This window comes from Ricinus communis, chromosome 10, assembly GCF_019578655.1.
Source record: "Ricinus communis isolate WT05 ecotype wild-type chromosome 10, ASM1957865v1, whole genome shotgun sequence".
Classification (NCBI taxonomy): domain Eukaryota; kingdom Viridiplantae; phylum Streptophyta; class Magnoliopsida; order Malpighiales; family Euphorbiaceae; genus Ricinus; species Ricinus communis.
In genome coordinates, this window is record NC_063265.1 from 24,446,159 (window position 1) to 24,461,278 (window position 15,120).

The 15,120-nt window shown below is 31.0% G+C and overlaps 1 protein-coding gene across 2 annotated transcripts; it reads left to right on the top strand.

Moving 5' to 3' along the window:
• Positions 1-3,821: 3,821 nt before the first annotated feature.
• On the top strand, positions 3,822-14,739 carry LOC8289518 (OVARIAN TUMOR DOMAIN-containing deubiquitinating enzyme 11). Of its 2 annotated transcripts, XR_001535524.3 has the most exons (11): positions 3,822-4,115; positions 4,654-4,860; positions 6,509-6,582; positions 7,721-7,775; positions 8,443-8,517; positions 10,049-10,122; positions 10,241-10,289; positions 12,107-12,191; positions 13,769-13,867; positions 14,213-14,269; positions 14,374-14,739. XR_001535524.3 is itself a non-coding variant. In XM_015722082.3 (10 exons), exons 2-10 carry the CDS (start codon positions 4,693-4,695, stop codon positions 14,415-14,417), a joined length of 681 nt encoding a protein of 226 aa, XP_015577568.1. In that variant the 5' UTR covers positions 3,823-4,115; positions 4,654-4,692; the 3' UTR covers positions 14,418-14,739. The 2 variants fall into 2 exon arrangements, 1 of the variants encoding a protein (XP_015577568.1); XM_015722082.3 differs by lacking the exon at positions 13,769-13,867 and having other exon boundaries at positions 3,823-4,115.
• The last annotated feature ends 381 nt before the right edge of the window (positions 14,740-15,120 follow it).

Below are 15,120 nucleotides of genomic sequence, written 5' to 3' on the forward strand. Positions count from 1 at the left end.
GCTAAAAGATCTAGGAAGTTTTACTATCTTTTATTTTATTGGTAATTTAAATGTTGATAATGCATAGGATGATTTGGGGGCTAGCATCAATATTATGCCTTATAAATTATTTAAGCAACTAGGACTTGAAGAAACTAAGCCAACTCTCATGAGTATTCAATTAGCTGATAAATATGGTGTATATCATAGGGGTATCATTGAGGATGTGTTAGTTAAGGTTCAAGAATTTATATTTGCTATGGATTTTGTAATTATAGATATGGATGAAACTGTCAATGTTTCCCTTATTTTAGGAAGACCCTTTCTTGCTACTCCTAGGGCCATCATTAATATGTATGATGGTAAACATATTCTTAGGGTAAGGAAAGAGCAAGTGACTTTTCAAATTTTCTAATGCTATGAAACATCCATGTGTATTTGATGACCTAAATTTTACTAATATAAGATTGAACATGAAACTGTTAATTTGATTTCATCTATTGTTGCTAAAGACCCCCTTGAGTTGTGCTTAGTATAGGAGTAGGAAAAATGTGAAATGGAAGACACCTCAGAGTAGCTTGCTTATCTTGAGGTAGTAAAACCAATGAGAAATAAGGCATTCGAGTCTATTAAAATTCCAAAAGAATAGAGGATGAGACCATCCTGTAAGGACCCACCTACCTTGGAGCTTAAGTAACTCTTATCTCATCTAGAATATGCATTCTTAATGGAGGGATCTAAACTACCAATAATAGTTAGTGTTGAATTACTCGAAGAGAAAAAAGCTAAGATATTGGAAATGTTAAGGAGAAGACATAGGGCAATAGCCTGGAAATTATGGATATTAAGGGAATAAGTCCTTCATTTTACACATAAGATCCTAATGGAAGAAGAACTCAAGACGGTAGTGTAACCCCAAAGGCGTCACAACCCTAATATGAAAGAGGTAGTAAAAAAAAGAAGTGATCAAACTTCTTGATGCAGGGATAATTTATCCCATTTTAGACAGTTCTTGGGAAAGCCCAGTACAAGTGATGCCTAAGAAAAGAGGCATGACGATTGGGGTAAATGAAAATAATGAGTTTATACCAATAAGAATAGTAACAAGTTGGAAAGTGTGCATTGACTATAGAAAGTTGAATGATGCCATTAGAAAATATCATTTCCCATTATCCTTTATTGATCAGATGCTAGAAAGATTATTAGGGCATAAATATTACTACTTCTTAGATGATATGTCAGGGTACTTTTAGATTCCAATAGCTCCTGAAGGTTAAGAGAAGACCACTTTCACATGCCCATATCGAACCTTTGTCTATAGAAGAATGCCATTTGGTCTGTGCAATGCACCAGCTATGTTTCAAAGGTGCATGATGGCTATCTTTGATGATTTAGTGCAATGCACCAGGATATTATTGAAGTCTTCATGGATGATTTTTCTATTCATGTGAATTCATTTAAAAAATGTTTGGAGCATCTGGAAAAGGTTTTGATTAGATATGAGGAGACTAACTTAGATTTGAATTAAGAGAAATGCCATTTCATGGTATAAGAGGGTATAATTTTATGACATAAAATCTTAAGTAAGGGACTTAAGGTGGATCGAGTAAAAATTGAGACTATTGAGAAACTACCACCTCCATTATTTGTGAAAGCTATTAGGAGCTTCCTTGGAGATGCAGGCTTTTACCATAGATGCATTAAAGACTTCTCTAAAATAGTTAGAGCTTTTAATAGGCTTTTGGAGAAAGATGTTGACTTTGTGTTTGATGAAGATTGTATGGCAGCTTTCTCCTCTTTAAAAGTCAAGCTTGTCAATACCTAATAATGGTAGCACCATACTAAAGTTTACCATTTGAGCTAATATGTGATGGGAGTGATTTTATCGTTGGAGCCGTTCTTGGTCAGAGGAGAAAAAAGCATTTTCAGCCCATCTAATACGCAAGTAAAACAATGACTGAAGTGCAAGCAAACTACACTACTACTGAAAAGGAATTACTTGTAGTTGTCTTTACTTTTGACAAGTTTTTATCATTCCTGATACTATCACAAGTGATTGTATACACTGATCACTCGGCATTGAGATATTTATCCTCTAAGACTTATGCAAAACCATGATTAATAAAATGGATTTTATTTTTGCAAGAATTCAACTTGGAGATACAGGATAAGAGAGGTGTAGAAACCTTGACCGCCGACTATTTATCATGCCTCGAGAATCCTCATTTGGAGGAGTTACATGAAAAGGATATTAATGATCATTTTCGAGATGAGCAATTGTATGCTTTGGTAAGTAATTCTGATTTTTCTATTCCATGGTATGTTGATTTTGCAAAGTATCTTGTTGCGAGAGAACTGCCAAAAGATTATTCTTATCAAAAAAAGAAGTAATTATTTGCTCACTTGAAATATTACTTTTGGGAAGACCTATTTCTATTTAAAATGTGTACTGACAGGATAATAAATAAGTGTATGGCATGGTTGAAATCCATGAGCATTCTTGATCATTGCCATTGTAGACCAGTTAGCAGACATTATGGAGCAAGTAGAACAACTCAAAAAGTATTGGAAGCAGGGTTTTATTGGCCAAGGCTATTTAAGGATAGCCAATCATTCGTGAAAGAATGTGATTATTGCCAACATATATGTAACATTTCGTATCATGATGAGATGCCCCAACATGGTATACTCGAATGTGAAAGTTTTGAAGTGTGGGGCATTGACTTTATGGGACCATTAACTATTTCTTTGGTAATAAATATATCTTGGTGGTTATTGAATATGTTTCTAAATAGGTTGAGGCATAAGCTTTGCTTCACCATGATGCTAGAGTAGTAGTAAAATTCTTGAAAAAGATTTTCTATAGGTTTGGCATTTTTAAGGCCATTTTTAGTGATAGGGATACACACTTTTGCAAAGCTCAGCTAAAGAAAGTGTTAAGAAGGGTTGGTGTTATGCATAAATTTCCTACCCCCTATCACCTTAAAACTAGTTGCCAAGAATGTAAAATATTTTATTTAAATCCAATAGATTCTTTATATTTTTATTTTCATAAGTATTAAGAATTTTAAGAGTAAAATTTGAATTTTAGCATTTTTCACTCGAGGAAGAGAGATATTTTTTTTTATCAAATAAGATATTTTTTTCACTTGTGGTTTAATATTTTTAGGTACATAATAATTTTTTTATTATTTTCTTTATATAATTTTGCATGTATTTAATTTAAATATTACTAAATTATGATTTTATAGCAATGTGACATCTAACCATATATCATCGAATTTATAAATATATTTAAATTTTCTTTCTTAAATTTGACTAAAATTTAAAAAGTATCTATTTTAATAATTTGTTCTGAATAATAAAATATCTAGTCATATGTGATATTATTTAAAAAATTTATTTTTATAAAAAATTTATGTTTCTATTAATTTTTACTATCTAAAAAATAAAAAACATTAGATATATTTAAAAAATATTTAAAAAATAAAATATATATTATTTATTTAATACAAAAATGCTTCTGTCCTTTAAATATAAAACTATCAAAACCACGTCACAGATTTTGAACTTTACCTTAATTTTAATTTCTCTTTCCTTTCTTTTTTATTTTTACCAATAGAAAATAAAAATAAAAATGTCAACTAAATCAATATAAAAAATTTCTAATAAATTTGTTAAATATAAAAATTAAATTAACTTTTTATTTTATATTTAAAAATAAATAAACATTATTAAAATATTATTTAATCTTTAAAATATATATATATATATATATATATATATATATATATATATATATATATATATATATATATATAAACACTTTTGGTATCATCAACCATCGTGTTGGTTTGGTGTCGGGGTGAGAGGGTAAAAGAAAATTTCAACTACTGGCAAACGCATACATTTTATCTTATTTCTTCTTTCTTCCGAGAAGAAACCTTTTCTTTGACTATTATTTATGCTTTTGTTTCTTTTTGACATTTATTATGTCCTTTTACATTTGTTGGAATCTCCAAAATTCAGTTTGCCCTCTCTTGGGTTGCTTAGTATAGGAAAGAAGCCCAAGCCAGCGTCTCTTAGATCGCTTCCACTGTTTTATCAGAATTTTTATACTGCAAGCTTTATTCTGGGTATTCTTTATTATTACTTAATAACATTTATTTCGAGTTTTTTTTTTTTAAATTTCTTTTTCTATTTTAGTTGTTCTATAATCTTTGTGTTTTCCTTGCTGACGATTTCTGTATTTTGCATTTATCTGTTTGTCTGCCCACAAAATATAAGGAAAAAGGACAGGGGAAGTATAGTTTGCCTATTTTCTTTTGTAGATTATTTAAACTCACTTCACTTCATAAATTCTCCCCGTGTTACCACAATTAGATAAACGGAAAAACTCTAGTTAATAAAAGATTTGATATCAATTGTGTCTTTTTGGTGCTTGTTTGATTGCTACATGACCTGTGTTTCTATTTCTTGTGACTTTCTGTTGTTGTGCTCTCTGTTAATTTATCACAGAATTAGTGCAGATACTTTAGATTAATCATTGTCATGCACTCTTCAATCAATGGTACATTACTAGTCTTATTTTATTTAATATTTGTCAATTTAAATTTAGATTAGTCTATTTAATGGTTTATGCATTTTGGTGTCTCATTTTGACTTGTTTTATAGGCTAAGAAGATTAGCTATATCTAGTAGCATTGATAGAGTATGAATGAAAGCTGTAGTAATGCAAGTGTGAGCTCGACCTCAAGTTTGAATAGCAGCTTCCCAGACACAGAGGATGACCAAACTATTGCCAGCATCTTAGCAGAAGAGGAAAACTCTCAAGTTGCTGGAAGGCTTGGGAAGAGACTCTCTCATTTGGATTCCATACCGGTGGGTTCCTTTTAATATATATGTCTTATAAAAAAATGTTCGTGCGTGCAATGGCTTTCTTTTATATTTCAGTCATCTTGAGTGACCGAATAGGCTGATACAAGTGATTCTATTGCATGGGAATAGTTCAACAGTCTTCTCCAGTCCGTCTTAAACTTCTTTCTAGTAGCATCCTCTTTTCCTGTAATCTATCTGTTTTGGAATAACTCTAAGATATTCTTATAAGATTCTAGGAAAGTATGGTTTGCAGAAATCTTATTAGATCTAAATTTGTTATATCCTTAATTTATATTTCTAGGTAGCATTAAGAAATAAGCCTAGCAACTTACTACTTTAATATAATGGGCAATAAAGACAATATGGTGCTTAAGAAAGAGCAAGTTCAAAGACTTAAGATACTTAGACATATCTTCATTATTTCTTATTTTTTATTCTAAAGTACTCTCTATTTCTTGTGGAGTATTACATATGATTTTATGAAGATAGTAGTTGCTGACCTGGGGTTTTATAACTTGAGGATCTAAGTACTTGGTGAGTTTCAACTTTTCTGGAATTGGCTGGCTTAATGTTTTTGGCTTAAAGTTGAATCTACTTGTGTTCTGAGTCTTAGTGATGTCATAATTAGCCCAAGGGTTAAACAGGTCTCAGTTCAGTACCTGTATACTTTAGAGCATTGGACCTTTAAATGTCGCTTGAGTGCTTTTTTCATTCGTTATCTATATGAAGTTGATAAGTATGAATAGTTCTCCAACAATTTGGCTCCTTTGCATTGTGAGATTCAATTCAACCCTATGTATGATGCTTAAGAAATTATAGGTCTGAAACTCTGAATCTTGTTATCACTCTTCAAGCTGGCAGGCAAGTTCCATATATTTCAGACTTCAAATCTTTAAATGAAACCTGATCAATCCTTCATTTGGTGTTCTTCCTATCTTTTGGCGTTCTGTGTTGTTAACAGTGCTAAAATTGCTTCAATATCCTATATTTTCTGCTGTTTTTTTTCCTCACCCATACCCATTTACAATTTTGAAACTAACGTAAACTAGCCTGAAAACTCTAATTTTCAAGGCGCTGACATAATTTGGTTGTTGCATTTGTGTCAATAGGGAAAGTCTTAATACAATTGAAGTATAAAGGAAATATGCAATATAGGGAACTTCTCAAAGAACAGGCTTGTACCTAGTATATATTACAGAAGACATGGATGCCTAAGTAGAATTTCCACAAAGATCCATGGGAATGCTGCTAAAAAGTTATGAATAAGAACATCAGTGAATGGAACTGAGTGGCTCCTTGTGAAAGTGTAAGGAATTGAATTATTAGGTTGGGGGAAAGGGTGTTGCACACTACTATGTATCCTGATTATTTTACACACACAAACATTATAATTTATATGTACATTCTATCTATCTATCAGGACAAACCATGTATGCCATATTAAGTTAGTTCATGGCCTTCCTTGAGTTTTCTTAAATGTTTTAATAATCTCTATATGATAATATAATGGTGTGTATTGAAGAGATATTTACAGCACCTCATGTAGTCATTGTCCTTACTGTTTTTATTACTAACAAATTGCTTCTACATTTTGCATAGCTTTTGGGTTTCTTTAGCTATATGAGTACTTATTGATTTACTTTGTTGACAGCACACTCCCCGAGTCAATGGTGAAATTCCTGATGTGAATGATGCAACCTTAGACCATCAGAGGTTATCTGAAAGGTTGTCATTGAATATGTGTTCTATATGCTATTTCTCATTGAACTTTATATTGTAAATTACATGCTAAAATATATCTCTAGTTTGCAAGTCCAAATGTAATCATTGTAAAGTCATTTTATAATACATGCTTTTCCCATGTCGTTTACTAAGGGGTTGTTTGGCATTCCAACCTCAGTTTTTATTTTATTTTACTCTTTGAGTTTTAAAAATTGTTTTTGCGAAGGGGTAATTACAAATGGCCCTCTGAGGTTCGACATAATCTGCACTTACATCCTCTAATTTTTAAAATTATGCACTTTCATCTCTCCTTTTTATATGCGTTTAACGTAATATTCATTCCATTAGTAGTCTGTTAATTTAATGAATTTTAAGTTGGTAAAAGTACTGAGGTGTTATATTTTACTAACTTAGAAGACATTTTTACCCTTATATGAGTCTATATTAAACTAAAATTATTTAGAATGAAATAAAGATTTTTTTCAATTAAATTAGGGAAAATTACAACACCTTGTTTTCTTCCATCTAAAAAAATAAAATTTCATATTTAAAAAAAATAATGAAAATGCAAAATTGAGCAAACTTTATAGTCATTTCCAGTAATTTCACACAATACTAACACCTAAATAGACGGCAGTTAACACGAGAGATAAAAGTGCATATTATTAAAAAATAAAGGATGTAAGTACAAGTTATGCCAAACCTCAAGGGGGTGTTTATAAATTCCTCTTTTGCAAAAAGCAGGTAAATTGATGCTTTTCCTAAAGCAGGTTTAGAAAAGCAGTTTATAAAAAATTTAAAAATCAATATTTATTAAATCAACAAAATTCTAAACCTCCTTTTATAACAGGCAACATCAATCCCAAACACACCCTAAGTTTTCGTTTTATTTGATGCATCCTTTACGTGGGCTATGTAATATATAAAACTTTGCAAGTTGTTGTCCTAAGGGCAATATACTACATGTACACTTCTAGGATGATGATTAATAAGAAATATAAGATTTGGCTTAGTGACATAAATTAGGTGTCATTATTTACTAGATCAAATTTACTATCTTACCTCAATACTGTCTCTATGTGTGTCCTCATTATAGTACCTTCCCTTCACCCATCCATTAATGATTATATTATTCATTTAGATTGGCCACATATGGTTTAGCAGAACTGCAAATTGAGGGCGATGGGAATTGCCAGGTAAGACAGAAAATCCAAATTTCAGCTATTGCAATTTTTGTATGACCTAATGATCTTGTTTATCTCGTACGGTTCAAGTTGTTTCAGTTGTTTACTATGTACAAATAATTATTGATTGGCTCTATGTTCTTGATTACATTTCTTATCCATCATAAAATGTTTTCCATCTTTGTCTTAGATGGTGTGTATCAGATATGATGTGTTTGGCTGAGTTGAACAAGAAATGTCAGCATACACATTTATTCACTTTTAAATCAAAACTTCAGTCTACATCTTTTCTGTAAAATCCAAAAGAGGCCTTTGTTACCTATACATTGTTGTTGCGTGAAAAGAAAATGTAGTTTTAAATAAATAAAAAAAGTGAACGGTGGCCCGCTTTATTTAGAAATTCAATTCTGAGAATTTTGTCCAACTCAGCCTGACACATCAGTTGTAACATGCTGTGGCTAGGATAAAACTGAAAATCTTAATATAGGATATAAATGAATGAAGTTGAATAGTTTAAGATAAAATTAGACCTTTTCTTTTGTGGAGGTTTGTATTTGTGTATATCGTGCATTCATTTTCAAATTGTCTGTGAAGCTATCATCTTTTGTGCACGTCAAAAGAAAAAGACGTTGTTGCAATTATGATAATCTTTAAATGGTTATTTGGTTTTCAACGACAGTTTCGATCATTAGCAGACCAGCTGCTTCGAAGTCCAGATTACCACAAGCATGTAAGGAAGCAAGTAGTCAAACAGGTATGCTTGTTAAATCTCTAATGGAAATCAATATCCTGTAGTTAGTGGTAATAGAAACATCATAAGTGAATATTTAGTTGATCAGTCTCACAGAACTGTTTCCTTCAGGAAATAAATTGTCTGTTTATACTGCCTACCCTTGTTGAGAGATTGTGTTGAATATGTTTATATTATATGTTGCTTTTTTGTTAGCCTTTTGAATGGAAAATGGCTGAGAATGAAATATTTGGAGAGTGGAGTGCTCTCTTGACTCTTTTTGTTTGTTATGGTTGTGTTTCAATTATAATGTTCTTGGCCCTGGTGGGACTTTCAGAAATTTGTAAAGTTCATTGGTTCTTTATGGCAAGGCTCACTAGGGTTCTAGAAGGATGAAGTAGAAGTCTGTTGATTTTTCCTTTTAAGTTGGTAGGTGGTGAACTCCAATTACAGGAAAAGGTGAGACTCTTTTAGAGGACTAATCTCTTTTGCTGGAGGAGGTAGATAGTGTGGATTGTAGTTCAGTAGCTAAGGACAAAAGTTACAATTATTTGGTTATAGAATTGTTATTCTTTAAGATACCAACTATAAGCATGAACATTGAGCAGCTAGCCAGTTGTCATTTGCTGCCTCTAGATTATCCATAGCAGCCTATATATTAAGATTGGCTTAGCAAAGTCAAGTTTAAGTTGTTTCTTTTTTATGTTACACGTTACTTATGCTGTTGGCTGCAACCTGTGTCTTCACCAAAAGCATCTTAATGGTTAATGGCTGCATTTGGAATCTGAGTAAGTGGGTTCACAAACTAAAGTTATTATATAAGAAGTTATGCTATGTAGTCTTTCATCTCACATGCTGCTATGGTTCAGAGAAGAAGAAGCTCCTCAAAATGATCTATAGTAAAGCCTAGTGATATGTCAACAATATATATTTGTGAATTGCCTGGCACTATGGGGAAATTTGACCAAGTAAAAGACAAAAGCTTTCGGAATGAAATTTGGGCTAAACTTGTAAAGTCAGATTGCCAAAGTATCATGGTTCATCCAAGTGATATAAAGGTCCTTCAAAACCTAGTCCAAGTGTATTTCTTGCTAAATGCCCAGCAGACTCCCATGGTATCAATTGGTATCATTTATTCATAATTCAAGTGTTCATACTTGCTACGCTTGTGGACAAGGGTAATTTGAAGGGGAGGGAATTGATATGTGGGAAAAAAGAGGGGAGATGTTTTAAATTGTAATTGGTTGTTCTTAGATGTTCTGTTAGCAATTTTGTGTCATTTGGCTCTATCAACCAACAAGACTATTTGTATTTTCTTGGTGAATTGGTTAATGAAATTGTAATTCTCTAATTCTCTCTCTCCCATTGACTTCTGTTGTGATTTTTTCTCTAGCTAGACTAATAGAAGTTCTTTTCACCTTCTAAATCTAATATGTGCACTTGATGTGGGTTAACCCTATGATTGTTATTTTTCTGGAAGGAGTATGCATTTTAATATTTGTTACCATTTTACCTGTCTCTCTTTTATAACATGTATCTCTATCTTCCTTTTCAGCTAAAGCATTTCAGAAAGTTATACGAAGGTTATGTGCCGATGAAATACAAAAGCTACCTGAAGAAAATGAAAAAGTTAGATTTCTATGATGATGCCTGTTAGCTTTCTTAATGCAAATACCAGAAAGCATGTTTTCTTGAATGCCATTTTATGCTAATTCATTTTCTGCATGAAACGGTTCTATGCTTCTAGATCAGGGGAATGGGGGGACCATGTTACTCTACAAGCAGCAGCAGATCGAGTAAGTACAAATTTTATCTTCATCTCTTCATCACATTTTATTGAGGTCTTCCATTTAAATGGGCATAAAAGTAGCCTTGATGATCCTTTTCTGTACATTTTGCGGGTAATATTTGTGTGATGTTCTAATTTGATCACAAAATAGAAATCTAAATTTGTAGCTTAGCAAAGGTTAGTACTTGGCATTTAGGTTAATCTGAAGCCATTTTGTTAGACAAAAAAAAAAAAAAAATACACCAGTAGAAAGTGCTAGATGTCTCTCTTGAATGTTCAGTAATTGAGATTCCTATATTTTTTTATCCCTGTAAATTTTTGTTCTGATAGATATGTTGCATTTCAAGATACAATCCTTTAAGTACAGGAAAAATGAGTTTTTTTCTACAGAATTGAATCGATTATATCAAACAGCTGTTATTATAATAAAACAAATCTGTACTAGTTTTCTATGTACTTCTAGAATTTCTTAAGAATTTTAAAGTTTTCATTAATTGATATGATGGAATAAGTTACATTACTTAATTTTAAGATATATATATATTAGTGATAAGTACAATTATTGTGATTTCATCATTTAATAAGTTTCAGTATGTGATTATTTTTTCCAGACAGAGGGAGGTATTTGGTTAAAAATCATGAGAAAAAGAAATATTTCACTGTTAAAAAGTATTGATTGGCAAGGATTTAGCCATTTTCAATCATTATCATATTTCTCGTGTTTAATAATATGGGTTTAGAGATTAATAACTCAAAATATCATTATTTAACTGTTAAATTGATTTTATCGAATCAATATTTTTTTAAACCATGATTTAAAGATCAAATAATGGAACCAGGAGTTGTTAAGTTCTAAAATCACATTATCAAATACTGGCAACATGATAATGATAACCGATCAGAGTGAAGGTGGTTGAATTTTTGCAAATTGAGACTTTTCAATGGTGGAATAGCTTCTTTTCTTACAATTTGTAACTATATACTTCTTATTATTTGGAAAATACCACATACTAAAAATTGTAAAACTGTGAAACCATATGGTACTTTTTTGTACTTATCCCTACATTATAACATATATAAGAATTTGAAGGAAGGGGAGAACGAGTAAATTTACTAATAAGGCCTACTAATTCTTTAGTTAATTAGGTTAATTTGATCATTTATTAATTTCATTTGATAATACTTAATATTTACTATTAATAACTCATTTATACTAGTTTAATTCTAGAATCCAATTCTATTAGAATTTTAAACCAACAGTGATTTTAATCCTAGAAAATAGTATTTTATTATTCTTAGTATTATATTAACTAATAAACTAATTTTTAATTATGAGTTGCTGGAAAGTTTGCAATCCTAATACATCTTAGCTTCAATTATGTTTTCTTTTCAACAATCGATTAAAACTTATATGATCAGCCGTTGGTTGGACAACTATGACAAATATTTTACATCTGTCTTTTTTGAATAATTAAACATTGTTCAACAGAATCATAAATTTTTTCTTCCTTCGATTTCTTGTTCAACAAATATGAAAAACTCAATAAGCTTTTGTAGTAAAATATCACAAAAATAAAAATGAACCAATTATTATGTTATCTACTAATGTTTGATTGAAATTTTATTTTTGTACTACTGAAATGAATTTCTACTTGTAATCACTAGCACATTCTTTGCATGTTTGTTTCCTCTAAGAACATTGACAACTTGCTCAAAACTGCATCACTATTTCTTGACAGAACTTTGCTCTGATAGTGGCACTGTTATATTTGCATCATATTTTTTCAAACTTTGAGTTCTGACTTTACAAAACACTATTTCCAGTTTGGAGCCAAGATTTGTTTGGTCACATCTTTTCGAGACACTTGCTATATCGAGATCATTCCAAAAGACAAGAATCCTACCAGAGGTATATTTAATAGCCATTATTATATTCTTGCAGGCGAGTATAGGTCTCCTACTTCAGTTTATTTGACTCGTTATACAATCTTTGGTTAGATGAAGCGTATTGTTAACATGTATATATTTGTATCAAATCTGTGTCATGCATGAATTTACCAAATGTCAACATTCCTTTCTTTTATGATACAATATATGAAGTCTGACGTACTACATCCTCTAAATAGTGTTAGCTTAGAGATCCATAAAGATGCCATTCAAGAATCTTGAGCCTCTGTTTCGCTCTAAAATGATTTGCATGATTTGCTTGTATTATTCCTCTGTTTTTCTGGTAGCCAAACCGGAAGATGCTTCTTTTAAGTTGATAATAACTGTCACGGAAAAAAATGGCTGTAGCAACCTACAAACTTTATGGTATTAGGAGCTGAGATTTATTATTAGGAGAAACAGTTTGTAAAAGAAAACCAAATGTATATTTGTGGTAAATTGTGTTTATTCAAAATAAGGAAGCCATCTTTATGCTTTCTGTTAAACAACACTTGATACTTATCTCTGAAGTTTAATGGGTAAGTGACTACAAATGATTAGGACTGCCATCATTCATTGAAATTACTATTATTTTATTGGTATTGAAATTGAAACTTAATCAGCACATATTGAATACATTCATTGAGAATCCTCTAGTGTCTCCTCTAGCAGCTTAATTATTTGTGCGGCGATAGATCATAATCTGTGCTCGAGTACCAAAAGACAGGTAAAGAAAAGGATCTCATCATATTTGGAGACTCATAAATGTTTGATCTGAATTCTGATATGGCAGCTGTAATTCACAAGTTCTCATTAATCTAGGAATATGCTTAACGGTGCAATTTTCTTTCTTTTTCTTTTTTTTCTTTTGAGAGAATAGAATAAGCTTGTAGTTTGATTACTTTGAAACCATGTACTGTTCGTAAGATTTGGAGAGGTCTGTTTGGAATATTTTGGACATTTGAGAAATTTTGGTTGCCATCTGTTTTGTAAAGAGACTTGCTTGAAAAATTTGTACAAATATGGTTGAAGTTGTTTATCCCATGAGCGGTGTGTATCATATCTGTACTAGCAGCAGTTTAACTAGGTCGACTGAGGTGTATGTAGAAGAATACAACCTTGAAGTTACTTAGTACACAAGTAACAAACAAATGAAATCAACATGAAACTAAACTTTAAGTTCAGAGGAGAAACAACTAGGTCACTCTTATCTTCTTTTGTGGTATCTTGGAAATTATTCCATAAATAAAGATTACTACATTTTCTGTTTTTTAAGATTGGTAATATAGTTGGGTATGGGTTTCAACCTTCCCTACTTTGAGATTCTAGGTTTTATTGAATCTAGTCCTTTTTGGTGCTAAACATTAGGTTTACCAAGCCTAATCCTTGTTTATTCTTAAAGTATTAAAGTACAAAAATCATGCTTCTGGTTGGACCATTTCTCAATTTGAAACATGTAATTTTTTTTTTTTTTTGACAAATTAATGTACATGGTCCGTTAGTAAATTAAGTATATTGCTATAACACTATTAGTTTGCTGATGTGGCGCTTACATGGCAGAAAAGAAAGGATTACTTCAGTAGAAAAATGACGCATGTCAGCAAAAAGTGACCCATATCAGAAAATATGTGCAACATCAGCAAAAAAAGATGATGTCAGGTCAGAGCCACGTTAGCAAAATATGACGGTGTTATGGTTATGTATTTAATTTTACAACGAACTAGACTAAATACATTAATTTGTCAATAAAGAAACTATGTTCTTAAAATTGAAAAATGGTCAAACTACAGTCGAGTATTTTATACTCTTGCCAATGTATTATTACTGAAGTCATTCTATGGTATCTAGTCGGATAATGCAGTCAAGAGCTGATCTTGACAGTAGTAATATGCATAGGGCACAGGTGATCCTAGATGCTATTCGAGAGTAGAAAAGTTAGTTTTATCATACATATATCTATTCAATCTCTGATTTCTGGTTTTATATATTCATGATTGTCCATAGAGATTTGGCTAAGCTTTTGGAGTGAAGTGCATTACAATTCATTATATGCAGTTGGAGGTGATTGAAAAAACTCATAGCTGTCTCTTTTTATTTATTTTATTTGTTTATTTAACTTTGCTATCACCTAACGACGTTCATACTATAAAATTACACATGTACAGATGTGCCCACCGGAAAGACAAGAAGAAAGCATTGGCTTTTCTAGATAATTTGGCAAGCCATCATGAGGTGAAGTTATAATTTCCACTGTTCTCTCAATTTTATATTTCTGTATATGTTCTCAAATTGGAAAGCTTCTACTGTAATAGCAGTAAAACTTCGTACTCGTATACCATGTCCAGGTTCTCCTTTTCTTTTCTTTTCTTTTTCTTCTTTTACTATTAGCCTTCCTGTACAGAAAATTACTCAGCAAGAAACTTGTATGCAAAAATATCCGACCATACTGCTATGGCCAAGTGCACTGTTTCAGTCTGAAGGAATGAATATTTTATTATCATGAAAAACTAGATACATTGTTTTTTTCTTAATTTGTTTCTTTAGAAGTGATTTATTAGTAGATTAATTATTATTTGCTCCTTGCATTTTTTCCATGTTATACTAATTACTCTTTGACATTTAAAAGTTGGATTTTTTTATCTTTTCATTTTGTAAATTTATACTAAAAGTTAAACTTTCATTAAACAATTGCTAAAGTTAGGTTAAATACTATTTAGTTTTTATTTTTTATCTAATACACAAATTGCCTCTTGTATTTTTTTTATTATACTATAACTTCTTTGTCTTTCATTAAAAAATAGTATCTATTTCATCTAAAATCAAGACAGTTAAAAGTTTAAATTAATAAAAAAAAATAAACTTAATCATTAAATTTATTAACAAGTATCATACTCATTTAAAATCATAATGAA